This window comes from Capronia coronata, assembly GCF_000585585.1.
Source record: "Capronia coronata CBS 617.96 chromosome Unknown acBCG-supercont1.4, whole genome shotgun sequence".
In the NCBI taxonomy this organism is placed as follows: domain Eukaryota; kingdom Fungi; phylum Ascomycota; class Eurotiomycetes; order Chaetothyriales; family Herpotrichiellaceae; genus Capronia; species Capronia coronata.
Window position 1 is genome coordinate 2,835,333 of NW_006912896.1, and position 24,224 is coordinate 2,859,556.

The 24,224-nt window shown below is 52.7% G+C and overlaps 8 protein-coding genes across 8 annotated transcripts; 3 read left to right on the plus strand and 5 right to left on the minus strand.

The window, feature by feature from the left end:
- Positions 1-1,840: 1,840 nt before the first annotated feature.
- On the minus strand, positions 1,841-2,251 carry A1O1_05551 (uncharacterized protein; the record flags this gene model as incomplete). Its single annotated transcript, XM_007726437.1, has 2 exons — positions 1,841-2,094; positions 2,146-2,251. 2 exons carry the CDS (start codon positions 2,249-2,251, stop codon positions 1,841-1,843), a joined length of 360 nt encoding a protein of 119 aa, XP_007724627.1.
- Positions 2,252-3,486: 1,235 nt separating this feature from the next.
- On the plus strand, positions 3,487-5,577 carry A1O1_05552 (uncharacterized protein; the record flags this gene model as incomplete). Its single annotated transcript, XM_007726438.1, has 1 exon — positions 3,487-5,577. The coding sequence occupies one exon, from the start codon at positions 3,487-3,489 to the stop codon at positions 5,575-5,577; it is 2,091 nt and encodes a 696-aa protein (XP_007724628.1).
- Positions 5,578-6,147: 570 nt separating this feature from the next.
- On the minus strand, positions 6,148-8,000 carry A1O1_05553 (uncharacterized protein; the record flags this gene model as incomplete). The annotated part of the gene is made up of 2 exons (XM_007726439.1): positions 6,148-7,446; positions 7,749-8,000. The coding sequence occupies 2 exons, from the start codon at positions 7,998-8,000 to the stop codon at positions 6,148-6,150; spliced, it is 1,551 nt and encodes a 516-aa protein (XP_007724629.1).
- Positions 8,001-8,935: 935 nt separating this feature from the next.
- A1O1_05554 (uncharacterized protein) lies at positions 8,936-10,296 on the minus strand (the record flags this gene model as incomplete). The annotated part of the gene is made up of 2 exons (XM_007726440.1): positions 8,936-9,778; positions 9,829-10,296. 2 exons carry the CDS (start codon positions 10,294-10,296, stop codon positions 8,936-8,938), a joined length of 1,311 nt encoding a protein of 436 aa, XP_007724630.1.
- A 1,476-nt stretch (positions 10,297-11,772) lies between these two features.
- On the plus strand, positions 11,773-13,257 carry A1O1_05555 (uncharacterized protein; the record flags this gene model as incomplete). The annotated part of the gene is made up of 2 exons (XM_007726441.1): positions 11,773-12,189; positions 12,241-13,257. The coding sequence occupies 2 exons, from the start codon at positions 11,773-11,775 to the stop codon at positions 13,255-13,257; spliced, it is 1,434 nt and encodes a 477-aa protein (XP_007724631.1).
- A 1,317-nt stretch (positions 13,258-14,574) lies between these two features.
- Positions 14,575-19,131, plus strand: A1O1_05556 (uncharacterized protein; the record flags this gene model as incomplete). Its single annotated transcript, XM_007726442.1, has 1 exon — positions 14,575-19,131. One exon carries the CDS (start codon positions 14,575-14,577, stop codon positions 19,129-19,131), a length of 4,557 nt encoding a protein of 1,518 aa, XP_007724632.1.
- A 1,095-nt stretch (positions 19,132-20,226) lies between these two features.
- On the minus strand, positions 20,227-20,661 carry A1O1_05557 (uncharacterized protein; the record flags this gene model as incomplete). The annotated part of the gene is made up of 1 exon (XM_007726443.1): positions 20,227-20,661. The coding sequence occupies one exon, from the start codon at positions 20,659-20,661 to the stop codon at positions 20,227-20,229; it is 435 nt and encodes a 144-aa protein (XP_007724633.1).
- A 2,710-nt stretch (positions 20,662-23,371) lies between these two features.
- On the minus strand, positions 23,372-24,130 carry A1O1_05558 (uncharacterized protein; the record flags this gene model as incomplete). The annotated part of the gene is made up of 1 exon (XM_007726444.1): positions 23,372-24,130. One exon carries the CDS (start codon positions 24,128-24,130, stop codon positions 23,372-23,374), a length of 759 nt encoding a protein of 252 aa, XP_007724634.1.
- Between the last annotated feature and the right edge of the window lie 94 nt (positions 24,131-24,224).

Here is a 24,224-nt window from a genome sequence, read left to right on the forward strand (position 1 = left end):
ACTTCAGTGCTTGCATCGCCATATCAGGCGCCTCTATCATGTCAGGGCTTGAAACCAAAAGCCGAGCCAGGCTGGAAAAAGGACAATGCCCTGCAACTGGTCCCGTTGTCTGATAAGGCGAGAACAGGCATTCTCAACGAAGCTGCAGAAGAAGGACTCATCCGTGCCGGTAACGTGTCCATCGGCACCGCTTCTTCTATTTTCACTGATCATGTTGCCCAGCCGGCCCTCGCTTTGCCAACGCATTCTATGAGGTCGACGAGCAATTCGGCCCTGGGCCGCTTCGATGCGCCGCCACCATTGCCAAATCGGCCATTTGTTTGGTTACGGCAGTGGCCAAGAACAAGAAGGAGGAGGTGCTCAGATGTGCTTCAAAGGACGACGTAAGGCCCTGCCACCTGCCTCCTGCCTCCTGACTCCCTGTTCGAGGATGTGTAGTTTTCCGATCGTTCTCTCTAACAGCCCGTACAGCTGTGTGGCTGCGTCAACTATCTCGGCAAAGCCAGCGCACTCGTCAAAACCTTTGTTCAACAAACCGTGTGCAAGAATTCTTTGGTGGAGGATTATGCCGATGGCGAGATCGAGATCGACCCTCCGTACGTCGAATATCTGACTCTCGCGCCGAATTCGCTTGTTCTCCAAGCTGTCCGCGTAAGTCGAGACTGCAATCCCGCTGACTGACAAAAAGCCTGTTTGGCAATGGCAGAGCGTGCTGAACTCCATGACAGGGCGATCTCTACAAGTTCCAAGTCGAGCAGCTCAAACAGCTTACGGCGGACTCGCACACCGCTGATGATTCCGATGTCTGTCCATTGGGCTTTGACTCGTGTGGTGGTAGTTGCCGCTGCTGCATCGGGGCCTGCCTTCTAGGTGAAGAATGTGTCGGGGCTTGTGCTTAGATGTCATGTCATGTCTGCACTCTGCTCGTCCTGTTGTGTTTGCCCAATGCAACGAGGTCGAATCTTGCTGGTGACGATGGAGAACAGAGAACAATCTAGTTGGGAGTTTGGTTGGGGTTGTCCTGTCAATGGGTCTGCAATGACCATGGGAAAAGCGTGATCATTTGGGAAGAGGTAATGGTGGTGCTAAGTGACGAGGTGACGCTCTTTAGGATCAGATTCATAGTCTACATACTGTTGACAACTTCTTCAACACTAAGTAGGTTGGTGTTATTTCAGATTGACCATCGAGAAGAGCGCTTCAATGTCCATTGTCAAGATAGCCATACCAATATAATCAGAATCCTGATTAACAACGTGTCGACACTTCCTTATCTAAATAGAACGTTTTCTCTATGTTTTTGGTGAGGAAGATGGGTAAACTAGATATAGGGCTTAACATATGGCTGCGGAACCGATGCCGCCTGACAAGCCCCTTTCCCTCCTTTCCCCCCTTTTCCCCGCCAGCCTTGTCTGACCACATCTGGTCGACTCCCACATCATAGCTGTTCCTGGCCGACAACCTCATATAGGATCGCACGGCGCCCGGACTTTTCACTGGGCCAACTGAGAGGCCAGCCCGTACTTTGCCAAGGCTCCATTTTGACAAGGATAACAAGTAGAATTTCTTTCCCCTACTGGGAAAGCGAGAGCGAAGGAGATGTCTACAGCTTCCGAGTAAAATTGCCGTGGAGTATGCGATATGAGGCTATGAGCACCGCATGGTGCCAGAGTTAACCAGCTCATCTGAGTAGCGCTCTCAAGTCATTCCTCTGCAGGATTGACAACACTCCTCTCCCTTCATAAAACCTTGATATAGTGATGCTGGTTACCACTGTTTCTCACTTTCATTTTGCCATGCCCTGTGGTTTTCACAATTGACCTCTGGACGCCTACAACACCTACTTTCCCTCCTGAGCGAGCCGGTATTGGTCGGCAGCGCTCTGCAAGCGACTTGCCTCGCTTCCTCTTGGAATTGGTTCACCAGATGATGGCAAGATTGCTTCGGCTTGTGCGTCCAGGCGCTCCTGAATGGCTTGCTTGTCGACAGGTCCATCGGTCATGGGAATTTGTGCGATTTTGTTATTGCTGGCGCTTTGAAGGTTCTCGGCCCCTTCATGCTGGGCGATTGCCGTGGCGAGTTTGCCCATGGCGCCTACGCCAAATTAGCTGACAAGCTTGGAGACATGCAAAAGAAAAGAATCACCTTGAGTATGAGTTTTGGTGGCCTCAGAAGCATGGCTGCGGGCCACATTGTGGGTGTCCTTTTTGAGGTCTGCGAGAAGGTCGTCGACGGGGGGAAAGTCAGACATCTTGATGCAAATGTGAGGGAGGCTGCAAAGCAGAAGAGTCAAGGACGATGGAGAGTTTCGTCGAGGCTTTCAAGGAGTTTGTCGGAGAAGATTGAAGATTGTGAGCTGAGCAGAACTGGAGCTGAGGTGAAGACATTAATATACCCATCACAGATGTACATCGTACCTTCCTCAACTCACAGCACCACAGAGATAAAGCAGGCATGACGAAATCAGTCCACGCAACCATCCCTCCGAGGCGTCTGCGCCCGTTGCAGGTATCTACCTACTACTAGTAGTTCACTGTGCAGTGCAGAGAGGTCAAGCCTGTTGAAGCACGCCTGACTGCTGCGATCGTTAAATGTAGAATCACATCTGGTTCGTAATCGAAGGCTGCATCGTGCCCTGATCAGTCTTCCGTACTGCGTTTGACGAAAAAGGTCCACGGGTTTGCTGGGGCCCCGTCCCTGTATTTGTCAACCCACCTTCAGTTGAATTGGGCAAACAACAGTGAAAGCATGTCTAGGAGGAGGAGGCTGGAAGTGTCCTCAACTCCGAGTCCCTCCTGTGCGCGTCTGCGAGGCCGTTTCGTTGGCTCATAACTGTAGGATAGATGCTGACTGTTGGAGATCTCAGACATTCAAACGAGAAGCATTTCATCTTCATAACCCATAACACCGCTCCTACAACTCGATGAGCAATGCCTCCTTCCCTGGAACCTCCAATCGTGTATCTTCAACAGCATATCACCAGAGGATGCTTCACTTCTGCGAGGTCCTTCTTCCTTGCAGGCTTGGAACTATAAGGCAGGAAGATTCTCGACGTGGAGGGAGGCGCCATTCATTGGGGCCATCTAGCAATAACAGACTGCCATAGGGAACACCGACAATTGATTGTCTTGGTACGAGGAGTCTTCGATGTGGCACTCGCGTTTCAACAGACCGCAATGAGAGTTCCAGCAGACCTAAGCACGTTAGATCGGTAGCAATGGTACAGGTGAGTGACAGATTGCGCCTTGCTATTGTGGACAATAAGGATACTACAACTTCATGCTTCATGCTTCATTGAACTCGGAGTCGAACTCTCCGCGCCAAGCACATACCTACTAATCCCAATCCGGTAATGGACTTTTGAATTCCGACCCGTCACTTCAACTCCGATCATTTCACTGTCTCATTAAAAAACAAGAACAAACAAGACTGTCCACCACAGCACATCACCCTGCGCTGCCTTTCCTCCTCTCCTCCGCTGCCGCCATGGTCCAAACCCGTAGATCGGGTGCCCGATCCGAGGGCGCGTCGCATCTGGATCCCCCAAAACGTGAGCGAAGACCCGTGGCCGCTCCCCGTCGGCGTGCACCCCCGGCACGTCGAAATGCATCCGTTTCTGTGCCCATTGTTATCCCCAAGTACGAGCACGCAGCCACTCAAACCAACTTATATCACGATGCTTCTACGCAAACGGATGTGAAACTAACAAGCTACCCAGAGACTGTGGGCGAAAAGCGTCGCCGCGAAGAAGACGAGAGTGCCCCGGACACATCGTCGAAGCGCATACGAAAAGCCGAGACCCCTAAGTTCCTTTTCTCTGCCAGCCGAAATCGAAGTCTCTTGACCTCCGCGCCTGCGAAAACAACGACCCGACATGAATCCCCATTCTTCGAGCGATCCCTCGAACCTACGGGCAGACGATCGTCTCCGAGACGGCCGCCGAGACCGAGAGAAGAAAAAGCCAGCCAGCCAGAGACGCCTACACCTGCACCTACATCTAACACGCAAGTGCAGCAAGGCAGTCTTTTTGGCAGTGTGAGGAAGCTTTTTGGATTTTTCAAGAGTACTCCAGGTGCAGAGACGCCCAGGCAACAGGAACGAGGCAGTCCGAGTGAAGAGACGAATGGCAATATTGAACAAGAGGCGGTGGAATCAAATGGACCTAATACTCCTCCATCCCAACACAGCGAACCTGACAGTCCGACTCCAGACCCCGAACCCCTTGACAACCATCTCTACAACCGCGAGTACTTCAAGCGCCGTCGATTCGCCAAGACTATTGCAGGCCGTGAAATGACCGAGCACCCCGATTCAGAAGCCGGCGAGGCGGACTTCAACCCAGTCGGGACAACAGGAACAAACAAACGCAAGTTGGCGTCGGTCGACGGCGAGATTCCCGGACCTGCCGCAGGCGGATTCGGCATTGATGACAACTACCTTGACGTAGAAGCCGAAGTGGACGGGATTGAAGAAGCGCTGCCATCCACCCCAAGGGATAGGTCCATTGCGCAGACCCCCCTTCGATCAGCCATGCGGCAGAACGGTAGCCTGTTCGGTACACTTGGACGATCCGTAAAGTCAGTGCGCATCGACCCCAACACTTCAGTCAAACATGTCTATGGACAGTATGGATATTCGGGAGAATATCACGGCAGTATGTTTTCGGATCCTTCCGAGGCTTCGGAGTCGACCATTTCCGCGTTCGATGTGAGCAGCATACATTCCCCGGCAACTTTGCGCAACACGAAGGACAATGAAACCCCCAAATTCCGACTAGACCAAGACATTGTCGATCCAAACGATGAATTTTGGCGTCCGTCGCTCGCAAACCCATCCCCCGGTCATTTCCGAGTTCCTGATCTCGATGAGTACGACGATGAAGAAGAAGGAGAGGACACGAACGAGCCCGAGCAGAACCGTGAACAAGATCAAGTCCCACCTCCGCCCAGCACACCTCGCATGTCTCATGCCGAGCTTCCCGGTCAAGCCTCGTCCTCCACCGGCAATACCGACAGTACTTCGATACACGACTCGGCCGAGATTCGCCTGAACAAAGCCAGATCTGATGCTCAGAAGTACAAGCCAGCGCGGTCATCGCTACTCTCACTCAGCGAACACGCACGATCTCGATCCTCCTCCCCACCAGAGTCGGAAAGAGACTTTACGCAGTCCCGGCTTGAAACATCAACGCCGGCCGCGAGTTCTCTCAAGAACGCCAGTACACCGGATACATCGTCTCGGGACACTCCAGCACAACCGGCGAAACGGCCTGGCCGTGACGAACTGGATGATACCGTTGTAGGCGATGATGGCATGACCGAGTATCAGCGAGAACACCAATATGATGAATGGGCGGATGGTCTCTCTTGGCCGGAGCCACAAACCTACGAACAAGCCGGGATCGCATCCGACTATATTGCCGACCTTGTCCGAAAGACCTGGACCGAGCGAGATGTACGGGAGTCGATCGAGTTCTGGGACCGCGAGTTCGAAGAAGGACTCAAAGCTGCGAGAGAAGCGGCCGTCCAAGGCAGAGAATTGGTTTGGGTCACTGATCCTGAGGAGTTGTTTGCATGAAAAGCCAACAGGACAGAAACCGAGCATGGCTGGCTAATGAGCGGATTATGCTGTTCCGAAATCGTCAATGATTCCGTCCTTATAGCGAGTCATCATAACATTGTCCGACCAATTCAATTGAGTGTTCTGTCATGGACTTGACAGCATTGTGAAGCCAAGGTATCTTGTCTTATGGACTCGGAAGGGGCAAAGTAATACGGCTGAAGGGATGATGATGATCGGTATGGCTCCTGGTTTGCATACCCTATGTAACTTTTAATCAGGTCAAAGCACTTTGCAGTGTGTCTGTGCAGGGGAATATACCTTCCATCTTCGCTCCTCTGCTCACGTCGTGAGTTTGTGACTGAGGCTTGTTCTTACTTCTCGTGGGCCAGCTTCAAATTCTTGTCTACAGTGCTCGTGCTCCGTATGGTCTTGTGATCAAACACCTCATCCTCATCCTCATCCTCTCCGTTGTGTCACTATTCCCCAACTATTCCACTTCCCTTTACTCTACCGCTGTTCATTTCTCTTTATCTTGATCATCATCGTTCTTCATTTATCTTCTTCTTCATCATTTCTCTTCATCATTCATTCTTCATCTCCTTCATCAACAAACCCCACCTCGATCAAACTCATCGTACTCCCAGGCGGAGTCTGAATATTCATAATCCCCAATCTCTTCCTCTTGCCTTGAAGGCCAGAGTGACCAAACACCCCCTCAACCAACCCATCCCCAGCCTTACGCAACAAATCATCCCACTCCCCAGCATCGCGTTCCTTGGCATTCGTCAACATCATCATCTGCAGATCCTGGGTGCGCATCATGCGCTCGACGGGATCCGGAACCAGCCCGACAGCCGGCGGCATGACCTGGTCCATAATGACAATGCGCGACTCGGGCGCCATGCTCGGCACCACAGCCCTCAAAATCTTCATAGCATACGGATCGCTGTAGTCATGCAGGATCATGCGGAGGAAGTACACGGCGGCGCCCCTGACGGGCTGCAGGCTGTAGAAGTCGTGCGGCATGAACGTGAAGCGCGGCCGCAGCTCCGGCGGGATGACGCTGGTGCTGGGGTCGACGGCCCGAGCGACGATCTTGGGCAGGTCCTGCACGACGATCTTGGCGGTTGCGTTTGCTTGGGCGATTGGGATCGCGCTGTGCCCGACGTTGCCGGCGATGTCGACGACCGTGGAGCCGGGGGGGAGGGAGGACCAGTCGAAGCCGTGCGCGATGTGGGCGTTGGACATGATTGGTGTGCTGGCCATGTAGGTCATTAGACGACTGAATCTTTCGCGACGGGATGTTGTTGTTGAGGAGGAAGAGGTTGTGGTTGTTGAGGGAGTGATGGTATCAGAGGGAGTAGGTTTGTTGGTGGTGGTGGTGTCGTCGTTGTCGGGTTTGTTCATGCTGGTACTGGTACTGGTGCTGTTGTTGTTGCTCTTGTTCGTACTATCAATCTCCTTGTTTGGTTCTGTCTCTACCTGACCATCACATTCATAGTACTCATACATAGGCAGATCCGTGTCATAAAACAAATTCAACGCGGCGCGGTTCGGTTCAGGCCGACCATGTCCCCATCGCTCGAGAGCCTCGATCTGCCGCGCAACGGCGGGAAAGGTATCTTCTGCAACGAAAGAATTGAATGCGCCGACGCCCCAGTGCGTCAGGAGTCGCGAGGATGCTGTATGCGAGACCTGTCCGGGCGATGGTTCTTGAAAGACATGGATCGTCATGAGCTGGCGCAGCATTTGGCGGAGTTGGCTTGCGTCGAGGGAGAGCTGGCGCGCGAGATCCCCGTAGCTGATACTGGCCCCGGAAGTGGTTGGGACCGCGGAGGCGATGTTGTAGTGCTGCACGTAGCGGAAGGCGTTGAGGTCGTGGGCCTGTTTTGGTTCTGGTCAGAAATGTGGCTGTACATCTCCATTTCCATTTCATCTCAATTTCCATTTCCATCGCCAGGAAAAAACAGATATAAAGGTGACTGTGGCACGGGAGGGGAGGATCGATCGGTGGCTGAGTCAAGTCACTCATGTTTTAGTACCGTACGTCTCTTGTCCCGAGTCGTCAAAGACAGACCTTCCTTTCTATCTTTCTCTCTTTTGTCATCTGGCATAGAAGCTCACTCACATACCCATGCGCTCACAGACACTATATATGGATTCAAGGGAAAAAAGAGGGTACATACACAATGATAAACATGCCAGCTCACGACCTCGTCCGGCCCGGATGCCAAATGATACAGTCTCATCGCAGCAGCACGCAGGTCGAGCCGAGCATGTTGAACCTCGGGCGTCGCGGACGGGAAGAACGCAGGACCATCCGCATCGAACGTCAAGGGCGGCTGGTTGTTGGCCGCGAGATATTCTTTGATCTGGCGGGCCGTGGAGAGACACGTCTCGGCGAGTTTCTCTAGATCTTCTTCCTTCGGGTCGAGCATGATTGATGATTTTCTGGTTTCTTGTCGGTAGATATTCGCTTTCTTTCTTGGTTCTTGGGATGTTTCTATCTTAACTTTGACTTGATATTGCGATGGAAGGGAAGTGATAGATGGACAGCAGTGCTCGACGGTAAACTAGTACGCGGATAAGGGATCGGGAGACTAGTAGGAGATAGAGAAGACAACAACAGCAGCAGCAGCAATCTAATCTCAGGGGTTCTCTCCAAACAGTCTAGATCAGATCCGCTGGACGGCTGGACGGCTGGACGGCTAGGGAGGCCTCTTACCTAGGTAGGTAGATAGGTAGGTACCTAAGATAGCGTGACTTGTCTTCTCCATTGGCAGATAAACACAGGATCCATTTCTTTTCGGTGGGTATGAGATAGCTCATCGGTGCCAGCCGTTATGGAGACAGAGGTCTTTCGTCGAGCTGAGAACCGAGCATCGAGCATCGAGCCAGCCGCCGAGGAGACCACGTCGGACTCGAACACGGACAATTTCACCATGTTGGTCGTGAACCGACGTGAGGCGACTGTTGAGGAGGGACCATGTCTCCAGGTGTATTCTCGGAAGGCCTTTCAGGCTGGACAAGAACAATAATGTCAGTTGACAAGATGGATGTGAGAGTGATGGTGTATATTGAACGTAGGACAGAGAGAATAATCAACAGGCCCTGAAGTGCAGGCAAATATGTCTACAAGTGTCTAGACGTATGTATACTAGTACATGAGTACTATCACAGGATCACTGCCCTGCTGAATCAAACGAATAGACACACAACCTGGTCTCTGTCTCTACATGTCTCGATACATGAAAGTAGTTCGATGCCTTACTGGCGAGAGGCTCACAAGGGCGCCAGTTACCGTATCCTCTCTTTCCTGTCTATTCGTGAGCAACATGGTGATACACCAGCAACATCCCGGGGCACTCTCAATCTACGCAGCCCGGATGCCCTCTTTCCAGACACCAACGATACCCTCCCCTTCCCACAGAGCTTGCAAGCTCTCTGTGACATTCCCTTTGACAAGGACCAGGTCGGCTCTCTTACCCGCAGCCACGATTCCTCGATCCCCGAACCCGAACCGCTTTGCAGGCAAGGCTGTCGCGCAATTCAATGCCTCCAGGATACTCATGCCGCACTTCTCGACATACAGTTCCAGCTCCATCCACAGACTTGGGCCGATGGCTGTTCCTTTCAGACCTGCCACGGCGTCGGTGCCAGCGACAACATCAATCCCTTCTTGCTTGAGTTTGACCACGGTCTGAAATGCGTATTCCAACTTGGCGGCCGGGTCCTTCATGCTGATGGTTTCAACCATGTTCTGCTTGGTAAAGCCATCCACAATCTTCCTCCGACTGGCAATCTCCGCGAACTTCTCCCTCGTTTCCTGTAGCTCGGCCGTCAAACTGCTCAAGACTGTCAGCGTGGGAATCACAAATGCTCCCGTTTGTTTGTAGAGGTCGATGATGCTTTGCGGCGGGGGTTGGTCAATGAAGGTATGTGTCAGGCCATCCGCACCGGCCTGGAGGATGACCTCGGTCATGTCGACGCTCAAGGCATGACCCACAACGGGCAGCCCTGCAGCATGTGCCGCTTCGACGACGGCAGTCTGTAAATCCAGCGTGGCGACCGGGATTTCTCCAGTAGGCAGCGCCAGCGAACAGCAGTTTTCCTGCATCAGTTTGATATAGTCTGCTCCTTGGGCCTTGTGATCCTTGACGAACTCCGCTGCACTTTCCACCGTGACTTTGGGCCAAGTGGAAACAAACGCTTTCAGCTGAGCTTGATTAGGAATGTTCCAAGTCATGGCCCTGGGCAGAAGCTCACCTCGTCGGATGGATCATGGCCTAGGACAATTGGTTTCGGCCACCCGCCTTCGATAGTAGCCCCGTACAGTGAGCTCTTCAGGTCGGAAAGGCTGACTGTCCCATTAGAGCTTTTGGCTTTCGCAAGGTCGGCTGCAATCTCCTCTCGCCACTTGTTCACTGTGGCTGGATCGGAGTGCATGTCGCAAACAGTGGTGACACCACTCCTTAGTGGCGACCTTAGAATATCGAACTGGTCGGCCCCTGGCGATAAGTGCAAACCATGAACATGGGCATGAGATTCAATCAGTCCTGGGAGGAGAGTGTGCGCGCTCCCATCAATAGCCGTTGCTCCTGAAGGCAAGTTGTTGCTCGAGCCCGTCGACACCGAGGTGATTTTGCCTGTATTCGAGTCGAACACAACTGTCGCATTCTCATGGACTGTCTGGCCATCGAAAAGAAGGGTGGAATGGACAACAGTCGGACCCATATTGGTCGATAGACCGGATTAGTGATGATGCTCGCACAATTCCAACGACGAAATCTACGGAAGGTCGTCCACTGGAGCACGCAGAAGCCAAGTTCAAGCATGGCCAGGGGGAATCTCACCATTGTATATAGCTGCGACATGAAACAAGTGTCCGTCGGCCCAATCATCAAGGATCGCGATCCAAGCGGACATAGAAGCACAGCAGCTCAACGCCAGCGCAGGGTTAGTAGCAGCGACAACCGGCAAGAAGAGGGGCCCGGAATATGCTCTCCCCGTACTACATCTTTGCATTCCACACACGACGCTTGCGTCTGCATCCGCGCGGGGAGACTGGGGTGATATGCAGGCCGGGGCAGCCCGTTGTAGACTGGATTGTGGGACTTTGACAGCTTGAATCCCATTCAAGTCTGTCTCGGCGCCTTCACCTACTATTTCTCCTTATTCAGAAACCTCAGGGCGTGGTTGTAAGCTTGTCCAAAGCCCAGGTGCTGTCTCCAGATGAAACATACAAATCCGATATACTCAGAACGGGCGGTGTGGGACGCATCCAACTTGCAGGGGACCCTGCAGCAAGGATCAAGTAACACGGGGCATGGTTTGGCACCTTGTTGGTCGTGGTCAACGCTCCGCAGCAAGGCACCAGGCAGCTTGCAGGGCCGACATAAGCTGCAGGAGACGATCTTGCTTCAATATTGCATGATTTAGCTGTCGTGCCTGTGTGCATTGCAATCAACCTTTTGTGTCGGAGCGGTAGCGGGAACAGAAGCTAATCGGAAGTGTAACAGCTGGCCGAAGATCTTGGGCGACCGTTCGGCGCAGAGAGCTTGCGCAGGGCACTGTCGGAGTGGATCATCGTGACGGACGCATGTAGGATGGCAGCACAGCGTGAAAAGGGAGAATGTCATAGTAGCCGAAGTCCGATGGCAATTCTCCTGGCGCTGTTCCAGTGGTTGGAGGTTGAAAGTACACAGTACAAAGCATGAGAGTGGCCGAGGATGATCAACCAAAGGATGGCCACTCTCGAGGCCACTGTCCTGAGTCGCAGATGCGAGCTTACAACGACGTTTCGGTCGATATCTCGAGGGGGATGCTCTCGCATTCTCTGCCACAAGGTTGATAGTACTGCAAAGACAACAACTGTATCCGATAAGAGAGAGAGAGAGAGAGAGAGAGATGTAAAGGAGTGAGAAGCGCATGAAGAACGGCGATCACATGACCAGCACGTGCCGCTGACATAATTGATTCGGCCGACCTTCCATTTGGCCAAAGTTGGAGGAACCGCAGTCGCAGTCGCAGTCGCAGTCTGTGTCAAGCATCGATCGCAGTCTGTATTTCGGGCTCGTTCATCTAGGTACTGTCGCATCTCTGCTTTCTATATCGTTCCTTACCCTGGGATCAATACTGTCGCGTCCAGGTCAACACGGCAAAGCGAAGGTGTCAGGCGTATTGGAGTCTCTAAACTCGTATCCCTCAACAATGGCTTATTCTCCTTCCCCTACCTCAGCCGCTCATCCAGACAACGTTGCGTACCTCAACCCTCGTTCCCCAACTCCTCCTGTGCAGCCTTTGTCGAAAAGAGATAAACGAAGGAATCAACATGTGGCTCATCAACAGGAACTCTACAACGAGCTGGCCTCGAATCGGGAACAACACTACCGGGAACAACTCATCGCCCTGCAAACCGACATGAGCCTCATCTCCCAAGCATATCTATACGATGCCGAGCCCCTGGAAGACTCACCCGAGGAGGTGGCTAGAATCGCAGAACTGGCTGCCTCCGGTACTCCATATCAGTCACAGATGTCGTCTCTTGCTGGTAAATGGTATGCCGAGTTCGTCCAGGAGGTGAATGATGCGAAGGAAGCCAAAGAGTTAGCCCTCATCCAACTGATGGTAAGTTGGGCTCTAGCTACTGTTGATTCTCGTCCTGACACGAACTTGCAGAACAACCACAATGCGCGGTTGGAAAGAGTCAAATACGAATGTGACTATCGACTACACCTTGCCGCCGAGGAGTGCGAACACATGACATCGACCCTGCGCGAGCGACTGTTCCAGGCTTTAACCAACAAGCGACAACGTCTCATGAAAGAGAAAGAACAACTAGATATTGCCGACACCAACGCCCTGTTGCTCCACCCCAGCCAGTTCAGCATTACCAACCCTGCCAGCCCCGGAGGAAATCACACCAGTCGCAAGACCCGCTTCACCAGACATCGGGAGCAAGAAGACTTGAACGGGGTTGGAGAAGTCACCAACAAGCGAAAACGCAAGCTTGTCGATGACGACGTTGGTTCGCCTTCACGAAACGGTTTCTCGACACCCGCAGACCGCAGCCGGGCGGCCATGGCACACCAGACGGCACCCCTCTACTCCATCCATTCACTCTTCACCGACAAGGAACTCAACTTCCAGTCGCACCAAGCCCAGATTGCAGCTCGGCACTTCTTCGCAACGTCGAGAAAAGAAGGCGAGACAGGCAACACACGAAAGCGAGGCCGAGATGACGACGACAAGGGAAGCCGGTCCGACGATTCAGGCTCTGACGATGACGAAGAGCTTGAAGCACCAGAGATGGATAGATCTGCCAGCCAAAATGTTCATGTCACACGCTCGACTCGAACGTTCGGTGGGATAAATGGATTGAACTCGCTCAGCGACCTGGCGGAGAAAGCGGCCACCCGACCTGCCCTTCCTTATGCCACATTACACACACACCAGGGGAGACAGGGAACGTTCTTACCTCAGCCGAGCAGACTGATGGCTGAAGAACTTGAAGAAGATTTGTTGAAGTTTGCGCAGATCGAAACGCAGCCCAAAGGACAAGTCGACAAGAAGGCCATTGAAGAAGCCCTGAGGCCCTTGGCCGAGTCACGAAGTAATCTGGCCCCGGATTGGCCCGTGTATCTTGATGTCCATTTGGTGGACGTCGACCCTAGGAAGAAGGCAGGACGGGGATGATGCTCAAGCCTGGGACAAGTCCAATATGAGCATGAGAGTCACGGTGTCACGGACTCGAGCATCGCTCAAGCAGGGAATAAGCGGGTTTGGACCGAAGAACAAGAGCAGAGATAGACAGACGTAACGTGGTCGTGGACGAGGATGTGATTGTCCTTGAAATGTGCCGGACGCAGGAGATGAGGAGGGAGAGATGGTGTTATTGACCCCGGACTCTCTTCTCTTCTTCCAAACTGACTTCTCCTTCTCCTTCTCCTCCTCTTCCTCCTGTGCCATTTCTTCTTTGTCTTTTTCTTCCTCCTCCATCACATCCAACCCTCCCTGTTTATCCTGCTCATCACCCACCAAAGGATCTGCTTTTACCCTCTTGCACATTATGCCTCATCCAGGGCTTCGTGGGCTCGTCCGGCGATCGGCCATTTCCCCGGTCTTCTGTTCCTCTGTTCCTCTGCTGTACCACAAGGACATGGTCCGATCATGAAGCTGCCCTTCCCACCGGCGATGGAGCTGCGGTGTTGAGTAATATAATCCACGCGCCGCTTCATGGTAAGCCCAGGTAGAAATTACCCATTCCCTCCAACGCTGGCCGAGCTGCTGGTTACTGCGCTCTTTCATACTCTTCCAGGCTACAATCGTGACCTTTCACTGCGAGATACGGTGCTCATCCATCCCATTCCGAACATCACTGCCATATTCATACCCTACGGCGCTCATCTTACCTCTCTACTTGTACAGGATCGCAATGGCCACTCTTAAGAGGTGGTGCCTGGATATGACAATGCGACCCAATATCTGACCGACATCGAAACGAATCAAACCTATTTTGGACCCATAGTGGGATGTTATGCAAATCGTATCAGGAACAGTACATTTACCTTGAAATTCATACCTACCATATTGTCAACAAATATGATGTCTGGTTATTGGACGCAAGCCTGTTTAGAAGTATGTTTAGAAGTTACTGCAATTGAAGAATGAATCAAAGCTGCTTCAATTTACTGAGTATCTGGCGTGTCCCAGCAGCCAATCAGCATTCACAGATTCCACGTCATTGTAAACAAACAAATCGAGAGTGTGAAAGTGTTGAACATTGTACAATCGGAGTCTGTAAGACGAACTCAACTGCGGTATTCGAGCAATTCAGTCGAAGTCGGATGTACCGATGCTCTACCGTCGACACATACACAGCTCATTTCATCTCATGGATCGTCTGATGGCTTCCTTGCCCGACGCTCATCCTGTGTCGCCCTTCGCCTGAGTTCATGCTGAAGCAGTCCAGGCAGTCCACTCAATCTACGCTCGGTCCGTCTATTCATCAGCATGTCGCAGGTCCCCACCAAGACTTCATCGTACATCTACGACGACCTGACTTCCTCTCCCGATCCACTCGCGACATCGTTCGACGATGACCAGGTCGTTGGCAGTGTCGCATCTCGAAAAGAACCGTCGCCATCCAAAGCAAAGAGCGCATACTTAGCGAAGGGGCAGAGAAGACCTTCGAGAACAACACACCACGATTTCGGAACCATACCTTCCTCTCCTTTCCGCGCCGTGTCCGAACAGAACATCAGTCCGTGGAAGATCAGAGTCACAGTCGAAGCTAAACAGGAAGAATCAGACATGGATCACCCGGCGTCGCGGAGAATAACTAGGACGGTAAAGATCCCATTGCGACAGGACTCGTCGCTGCTAGAAGAGACCAATGGCCCTCTCAGAGGGAGACGGTCGCAAGCCAGTCCTAGTAAGAGCAAGAGGAGCGCGACCCCGGTCCGTGAGGGAAGGAATGGTGTTCGATCTCGGAGACAGAGTGTCACAGATTTGAACGTTCGTCCATTGGGCGACGATGCCGAGGAGGACGACTGGCTGAGACAGAAACGATCGCCGCGCAAGAGAAAACCGTCTCAGACAAGGAAGAGTGTCCGTGGCGGCGGAGGCAACACCCAGACGTCGTCGTCGCAGTCAGCAGAGAAGTCCAATGTTTCTGAATTTGAGATCCGGCAAGACACCGATGCTGAAAGCGATGATGGTGTCATACATCAGGGACAAGCCACGTCTGGACGTGAGTCGTCCGAACTACGCGCCATGGACCTAAACCGAGTCTCGACTCGAGCCCGAGCGCTATCAACAAAGTCTATGGCAGATCCTGAAGGGCAAGAACAGGATATCGAGGATAACAACGCACCAGCAGCTCTCCCGCCGAGAAAGTCTGTGGAAGCGCGAAAAGTGTCCGCTAACAGCGCGAAGAGCTATCCAACTCCATCTCCCACTTCATCCTACCGCGGCGATTCTGACCACGTCGACAAACCCATGGAGGATATCTCTCCTGGTCATGAAGCCTTCGACACCATCCTTGAAAGCGAAGGATTTACCATGATCGATCTGGACACGCTGCCTTCAGCCAAGCAGTTCTTGAGTAGCCCGGCAGAATTGGAAGCCAACAACTCTGCTGGATCTTCTAATGAAGCGTCGGAAAACCGAGAGTCGGCCACCGCCCTCAACCGCCATGACCAGCATTCAAGTCAACAGAATAAGCCGGTTCACCCAGAACTTATGACATATCCTGTTCTGAACCACGATGAAAGTGACTTATCCAGCACCGTCCCATCATCACCACCAGTCTCGGAGCAGGAGAAGAGTCTCCTCCAGGTGCCCTCTTCGTCATCAAGTGCTGGTCGAAAGGTGACTCCACAACCCTATTCATCTCCCAAACTACCTTCACCACCAAAACAAGATGTTCAACGAACTTCAAACCACCGAAGCCGTGGATCAGTCTCTGCTCTGGTCGCAGGCATTGCACTACAAGGAGTTGTCTCACCGAAACAATCCCGCGATGGAGGTTTGGTCAGAGAGAAACGAACGTCGTCGCCGGTTACAAAGTCGGACAACCCAGGTCCGCTGTTTCAGGGATTTGACTACGGTACGCAACGCGAGCTGAGAGCCGGTCTCAGATTCGGAGAAGAACTTGCTAAACGACAATCTCCAAACCAGCCGGCGACTGCCTCTGCCAGTCATTCGTCCGCAGACAAAGAGTCCAAACCGCTGGGGCTGGGCATTAGCACTTTTGAGAAATCCCAAGCTAATGTAGCTAATCATCCCGCTACCCAAATCTGGCGAGGTGAGAACCTGGTCCAACGAACACCGGTTCAGGTCTCAGCCAGCACGGCTAGCAAGGAGACTGTCGTCGAGAGATCGCCTCCACATACACCCCAGCCCTCATCCTTGAAAGAAGTAGACGAGAAGCTGCTGGATACCCAGGCTCGACGAGAACGCGAATGGCAGTTGGAGCGAGACGAAATCATCAGACAAATCCAGAATGCTAACGAGAGCCAGGTCATTGTGATTGACAGTGATAGCGAGGATGACGACGACGAGGGACAAGAAGGCAACGACCGCCCTGGTTTATTCGAGCAACTGACAGCTGATGCCGACGCTGAAGAGCAAGCTGAAGAAGAAGAGGACATCTGGCTTGCCGAGGCAAAGAATTCCTCTAGTCCAGGACCTGAAGCCCATGAGAATGACTTCCCCACCCGAACTGAACAAGTCAGGCAGCGTGAGCCACCAAAGGAAGTCCTCAGTCGTCCTCGTCGGAGCCTGATCCCCAGTCCTTGGAAACGCGGCGAGGATATAGACACACCACAAGAACAAATCAGCTTTGTATCGACCAACGCGGAAGAAATCAGCGGTCTTTTGTTCTACAAAGAACCCGAGAGCAAGGTCTTGTTTGGCGCCGGAGAAATCAAGAGACAACAACTCCGCCAAAGACGCGGCAGCGGTAGATTCGACATTGACCTCATGGCAGGGACGCCGCCGAAAGTGAATGTTGAGGACGAGAAAGACGAGACAAGTACAAGCGACAGCCTAGATAACGAAGAGGAGAGCATTGAGGATTCTGCGGTATCAAACTCTACGGCTGGACGTGCATCGGAGCATGACGATGGAAGCAACATCTCACCAGATGCTCTGGAAACCCTCCAAGATCACAGAAACGACATCAGTGGCAGTCCAGAAGCCGCTTCGTCCCCTGCACAACCGGCCAGAGTCCCGGTCATGTTCAACGACTCGTCAATATCCATCGCCGCACAGCCAGATGTATACAGTCAGCCTATCAAACTTCAACTTCAGCCGCCATCGCCCGAACAGCACATGCAGCTATCGTCTCCTCAGCGGCCCCCTACACCTCGCTCCGCCTTGAAAGGGTCCCGACAAAGTCTCGGCGAAGGTCTGGCGGGTGAGGGGTTAAACACACCGACCATGATTAGAAGAGTGGTCTTTAGTGAAAGATCCAGAGGTGTGGATATTGATGGGCTGGAAAGCAGCTTCAGCATGAGATCTGCAAGTGATGATTCCACGGCGGGTGAGGTTCATGGGCAGTTGAACCGTGAACTACAATTCGAGTGGCAATCGCAACGGCCGGCCCATGAACCAGCACGAACCGGCAACGCATGCTATGACGAACAGACAGGATCGCATGAAAAGGTTCGAGAACGTCGACATCATCCGTCTACAAATGCGGAAGTTTGGATCCCGGTAGACATCGCTCGGGAAGCTAGGTCTGCGCCTCAACCTGAACCTGAACCTGCACCCGTGAAGAAGGGATGGACCAGCTGGTTGTGGGGATCAAGGACGACACCTGAGCAAGGTCTGGACTCGAGTTCATATTCTGATGCCGAACAAGGCCGGGACCAGACTCGATCTCGATCAAGAACGACAAGCACAGAACCCTACAAGCCTCCACACATGGATGGGACGAAAGACGATCCCGAGGATGACGACTCCCAAGACCAACTTTCGGGCTGGGAGAAGACCAAGTCATCCATTCCATCTTCCACCTCGGCGTCAGCGTCAGTGTCGGTGTCGACCTCGAAGAAAGCCCAGACAAGAACGGAGAAGTCGACACAATCACAACGACATCCTCAGTCTCAGTCCCAGTCTCACTCACGTCATCATCATCCTCAAACAACACAACCCAACACAGCTCGTACCGTCATTAGCACCCACCACAAATCCTCTTCTGCTGCTGCTGCTGCTGCTGCTGCTTCTTCTCACCATCATCATGACCATGACATCTCAACCGTCAAAATACCATCCTATCTCCTCCCACCATCCTACCCGTCGGATCCATCCCGTTCAGCACGATCAACTACATCGTCGTCCTACTCGTCAGCCCCTCTACCTCTATCACTCGAGGGCAAATTCACAAACACCCATTTCCGCACATTACACATCATCTACCGCAAATCGCTCCGGCCCAAATTCCACGCCCCGCCGCGCCACACGATCCGGTCTGAGATCATGGCTCTGCATGGCTGTGAGATGGAAATTGACGAGTCGGCGCATATTGGCGGAGACGGCGACGGTGACGGAGACGAAGACGGAGAGAGAAACGGGGACGGAGACGGAGACAGAGACGGAAACAAAAACTCTAACTCTCCCGGCAACAATGCCAGCGAAGGAGACAGCAGTGTCGGCGGTGTCTTTGTCTGGAAAGTCGGGCTTGCCGAATGTGAGGTTCTGGAGCGGTTCATGCAGGAATGCGAGTTCAGCCAGGGGATTTGGATGGGTAGGGAAGTACTGCTGCCAGAGCAGGGTCTGCATCATCGATTTGGCGTGATGAGTGATGATGGACATGGAGATGGCCGTGGTGGTGTTGGTGTTGGTGTTGGTATCGATGGCAGTGGCAATGGCAATGTCAGACTCGGTCGAAAAGTTCGTATTGCTTGGGGGTGGAGTGTCGAACAATTGGCCGAGTGGCTTTGTCGGATCGTTGTCGGGGAGGTCGTTCGTGAGGAGGAGCGGAAGGTGAAGATGAAGCTGGAGATGAAGGCCAGGACGAAGATGATGAAGACGAAGGCCAAGAATAGAGGAAGGGAGGAGTAGTTGAGGGAGAGGGAGAGGGAGAACTATCCCATGGATGGATCGATCCCTGCAGTGGAATGATCCATTGAATCGAATTGAGTATTAAGTGCTTGGGTTGATTAGGTTGATTTGAGTACGGACAGACAGACAGTCAGATGGTTTGTGTGAGTATAGCATGTCTGGTCATGGTGTCGGTCTTGGTCTCGAGTAATGGAATTGCCCATCAACAAGAAAACCAAGCAAGACCTAAACTTCCTACGTAGTAGAACGACAACGAGGTCCTGAACAAGAAAGAATGCACATAGCATTACTGACTGACTATCCATGAAGAATCTCCAACAAAATCGACACGACACAGCTCAGGGGTGTTGTATTTTGAGTACCTAGGACAGGACTATCTAGAACCTCGAGTGCTTTGTAGACTAGAGGATCCATGACCATGGCAATGTCAAATGACAAGCCTTGATGTCAGCTATACATGTCTCCATGATGAAAAGCCCAATCGTGTGCTCAGTCTCGCCTGTAGCTCCATTGTAGTCGAACCCTAAGTTATTGACAAGAATGTTTGAGAAGACCTGAAGATTGCCAGTTGGGGGTTTGCCAGTCTCGTGGTGGTTTACCAGCGGACAGCCCGGATGTCGGATCAGAAGAAAAACAAATTCATGTCCGTCTGCCAGCCTTGTATGTCTGTGCATGTCTTCCGCTAGCCTTGTCGCCCTGGTGCTCCGCCCATTGCAAGTGTGATACATGACTTATGGCGAATTGTCGGGGGTCGTGTACCACAAGTCACAATTGATGAGAAGGACCTGACTGAAAGTCCGGCAGTGCAGTCATTTCGAGCAGAGATAGGTAGGAACCTCTGTCAAGGCACATAATGTCCATGTGCCACGACAGCCGACTCTTCACGAACTACCAACTTCGAGTGGCCGTTGTTGTAGAAGACATGTGAAAAAAATCGGCTGCCGATGTTGTGCTTTGAAGAAGTGAAGTATATCAACATATCTATCATGCTTGCACACAGCTCCAAATGGTGCTTCGAGTATCGTTCCTGGCTTAATTGTTGGTCATGTCGTGCAAAGGAAATCGATCAAGTAAACTCACACTTCTCAACGGTCGTCAAAGTCCACAGGCAGCCGTCATGATGTTCTGGGGCGGTCCAACGGTCTGATATCCCTCGCCAGCAGCGCCCTGAATGACTTGAACGTAACCAGAACTGCCAGTGAATTGGCACGGACCATAGCCTACGACCACGCCGATCTTATCAATAGTAACATCATTGCAGTCGCCAATCGCATATGCCGGGACCCCGAGACATTCGACGTTTCCCAGATCGTAGGTTGTACCATCGGTCGGAATCCACATGCCGTAGGTTTGAGATCCGCCGACCATGACGACGTTGGTAGGCCAATCATCTGAAGAGGAGAAGGCGGTATTGCTGACAGGAGACCGGACCTTGATCATTTTCGGATTGAGTGATTTGCGTACGACAGGACCTGCTGAAGCGATACCGAGAAGCGCCATCCACAGGCAGAGCAAAGTGATAGAGAACATTTTGATAGAATGCCGAGGAGCTTGACGCAGTAAGTTGTGAGGGTTTGATCGAGTTGGAATGTCGGATCCTGCCAAACCGAAGCTTTCTTTCTGCGAATCCTTTATATAGAATACCACAGGTATCACTGGTGACCTTCGCTTCCCGTCTGACCAAGCCCTGACTCGGGATGGAAGTGACAGGAAAATGAAGATCGTTTCAACTCCCAGTGACAGGCTAGAGTACTTCACAGATAAGGAATTGGAGACGACTTTTCTGAAAAGCTTTGAAGGATGCCGCCCGCTGTGTAACACTTTCCCCGTTCCAGTCGATTTCAAGGACAGTAGGGTGGGTGTTTTGAATGAGTGACAGGTCGAGAAAGGTTGCAGGATAAGGGCACTGCCGAGAAATTCCAGTCTCGACTGTTCGGAACAGAGTGCGTCCTAGGTGCCGCGACCTTGTTTAACGAACGTCTGAGGGAGGAAAGACTTCACAGAAAAGGTAGGTTGAGGGACGAGTAGTCCTACTAGTAGGTCACTGTCCAAGGTGTGCTGTTTTGAGTCAGGACCACAAGGGCATTAGAATGGTCAACGATTGTAGTTTGAACGGTCCCCGCGACCAAAAGGTCTGTCTGTAGCAGCCAGTGGCGTCAAGCGGGAGCCAACAGGAGGCCTGCGGCAATGGTCGACCGAAAGGTTGAACGCCCACGGAGCAGGCCGGTTCACAGCTGGCCGCCAGTTTTCTGGAAGATATAGAGAGTCAGTTCCTATACCAAGTCTTCGCAGGATCAGAGCGCTTCGAGACAGTGTGCTACGCGACAGATTGTCGTTGGTCACTACCGAGCTCCCTGATGACCAGCAGTTGAGATTGAGGGACGATTCGAGACATCGGTGGCGATTTCAGAGGTCGTCGAAGGGGGAATGTTCGAACCCGTGCGAAGAAGGAAGGTTGTGTGGCTCAGTGCTTCCCGTTCACTGGCCTTCGATCTACACAGTAGTGGGATGAAGAAGAGAACCGAATGATTACAGTAGGGTGGGTTTCATCCGAACCGGGAGCCGTCTGTGATTGACTGCTGGTGTCGGCGCCATGGTCTTAGGAGCCCTTCCGCCGTCTCTGGGGTCTGTAGAGACGATACTTGGGGGCGTGTTGGCGGCCGATTCGACCCTGGAAAGGCGTCCAAGCATCCAAATGACGTGTCGGATGCAGCCGATTTAGTTGCTGTCTTGGGATCCCTGCAGCTGTGAACCCAGGCATCCATGTCAACGGCATCTGATGGGTTCTTTGGGGGCTGCCGCTACAGAACATGGCGTGGAGGTGTGCAGTAATAGTAAGCTTGGAGGCAGAGGATTCCGGCTATTCCTGAGGTGGATCATCTTATCTGAGAGAGCTTGGGAGCTGTAACATGTTTGGATGCTGCTTTACTGAAATGCTGGGTCGTAGTAGAGTTCGTGTTCGAGTTTGGCTCGGATAGCTGGGGTCTCGCAAGTCGGTTCGGGAGGGCTTGAGGTTGGTTCGAGGGGTCAATTCGGCTTGCTGGTCATAGCGTGAGGAAGACGGGATGGAGGTCAAACATGAAGGGATGGTTCGGTCGAGAGAGGAACTAGTTGCTAGATGCCGGCCATGGGAAGTACCTAAGTAACTGGTACGTGGGAGGTACGCAGGCAGTAGTGAGGTTGGTGGAGTTGATGGAGTTGATGGAAATGGTGGAGGTGGAGGAGGTGAAAGGCGCAGTCTGGGGCTGAGAGAGAGACAGACACTGCAGGTGAAGCTCTTCCGCCCAACAAGCTACAACTCTAGCATCAAGATGGTAAATATTCCGATCGCTAGAGCTAGAGCACTTATTACCCTCGGTAGCTAGACGAACTGACTGGTCCGCTTGATGGCATTCTCGTCCACTGCATCCCTCTCCTGCTCCAACATCGCTCGCTTCCCTCCGTCTTCATCGGCCACTCGACTCAAATATTCTCCGACACCTACTGCGCTAGATCATAGAATAGTACCTCAGGTACCTGCTTTAGGTCGGTGGGCACCTCGATAAGCTTGCAAGGCTCTACCAATGACGAACTACTACTAACAGCTAGATCACGGACATGCCACAGCCTCATCAGCCGACTTGCGGCGGGCGGAACTAGGAGAACTGCCTACGGAGGTATCTAGGAAGATAGACTCCCCCGGGGACGCGCCATAGTCCTCAAGCGTCCTTCTAGCCTGGGAGTGGCTCCGGAGTCCTTGCATATCGGTTGAACTCATTCCTCCTGTCTGGACATCTATCTCGCAGCTCCATTCTCCAACGGTTGACATGTCAAAAGACCAGCTCACTGCAAGGCAATATGATAACATAGTCGCAGGACCTCAAGAGTCAAGCCCGTGTCATCTCGGACTATCATGCCCTACTAGCTAACATCCCGCTCCTCCAGATCACCTCACATGCATTAGCAAAAGCACCATCGCCCAGTCGCCGCTGGTCTGCCGAAGATCGTCATGATGTCTGACCTCGAACTTGCAGACAGTGTGAGCGCAGCATGTCCGCCGGATTTGCAATCTGACAGTCTGCCTGGCGACACTGCCTGTCCTACTCCGTACACCGTATGTCTGGTCAGTACGTCGCAGGGAGTCTTCTGAAAACCCCTTGGAAGACAACCTCGGCACATCCGCTTCACCCCGTCCTCCTCCGTTCTGGTCATCCGGGGACAGTAAATATCTAGGGCCCAACCCTGTCTCTCGTCATTCCTCTTAAGAGAGCACATGTACTTCATAGAAGGTGTTGTGCTGGTTGCACCACATCAACATGCTGCATGAAGGTATCCAAGTGCGAGCTCCAGCCCCTGCGGAATTGCTCTCTGAAGTGTACGGCAGCGTCTTGAACGGTGGTATCTCCATATATTTTTCATTGCCAGGTCTTCCTTGAGTGGCTTCTGCATGTGTTTCGCGGTATTGTCGAGAATGGGGCGGAGCCTGCCATGCGTTGCTGCTGTTCTGCGTGACAAAGTACCGGGTCGACATGCTTTGGTAGGTGCTGAAGGGAAGTTCGCTGCTCTCCGGCTCGCCGTGATCCACCATCATTCCGTCTTGTTCATCTTCCTCCAGAGGTGGCGTATTGGTGTCCACAGTAAAGCCAGAAGCAATAGCTGAAGGAATGTTCCATTGTTCTTGGACTGCGAGGCGTGTCGGTATGGCAGGGTTGTGGAGCGCTCGGGCGGTGACCTCGACGATGTGAGAGACTTCGCATTTGGAGAACGTGTGTTCTGCGTTATCCGCACATTCGAGAAAGGTTCGCAGCTGGAGATTCATGAGATGACGCCCGGGATTGACGAAACTGCGTGGGAGATGAGCCGGATTACTCTCAGCCACGGAACAACAGAAGAGCTTTGAACGGCAGGAAAATGGCGGAGCTGCGAAAGTCTCCCACGGATAGCCATTGCCATTGCCATTACGCTGGCCCTTGTGAGAGTCTCTGGTCGAGGGAATCCAACCTCCGCCTCTGGGAGCCATCATTTCCTGCGACACAACTGACGGGACAGGATGGATGACGGATGAAATTGTGGTTGAAGTGGGATGTGATGCGTGCCTTCCTTGTGCGTTCGAC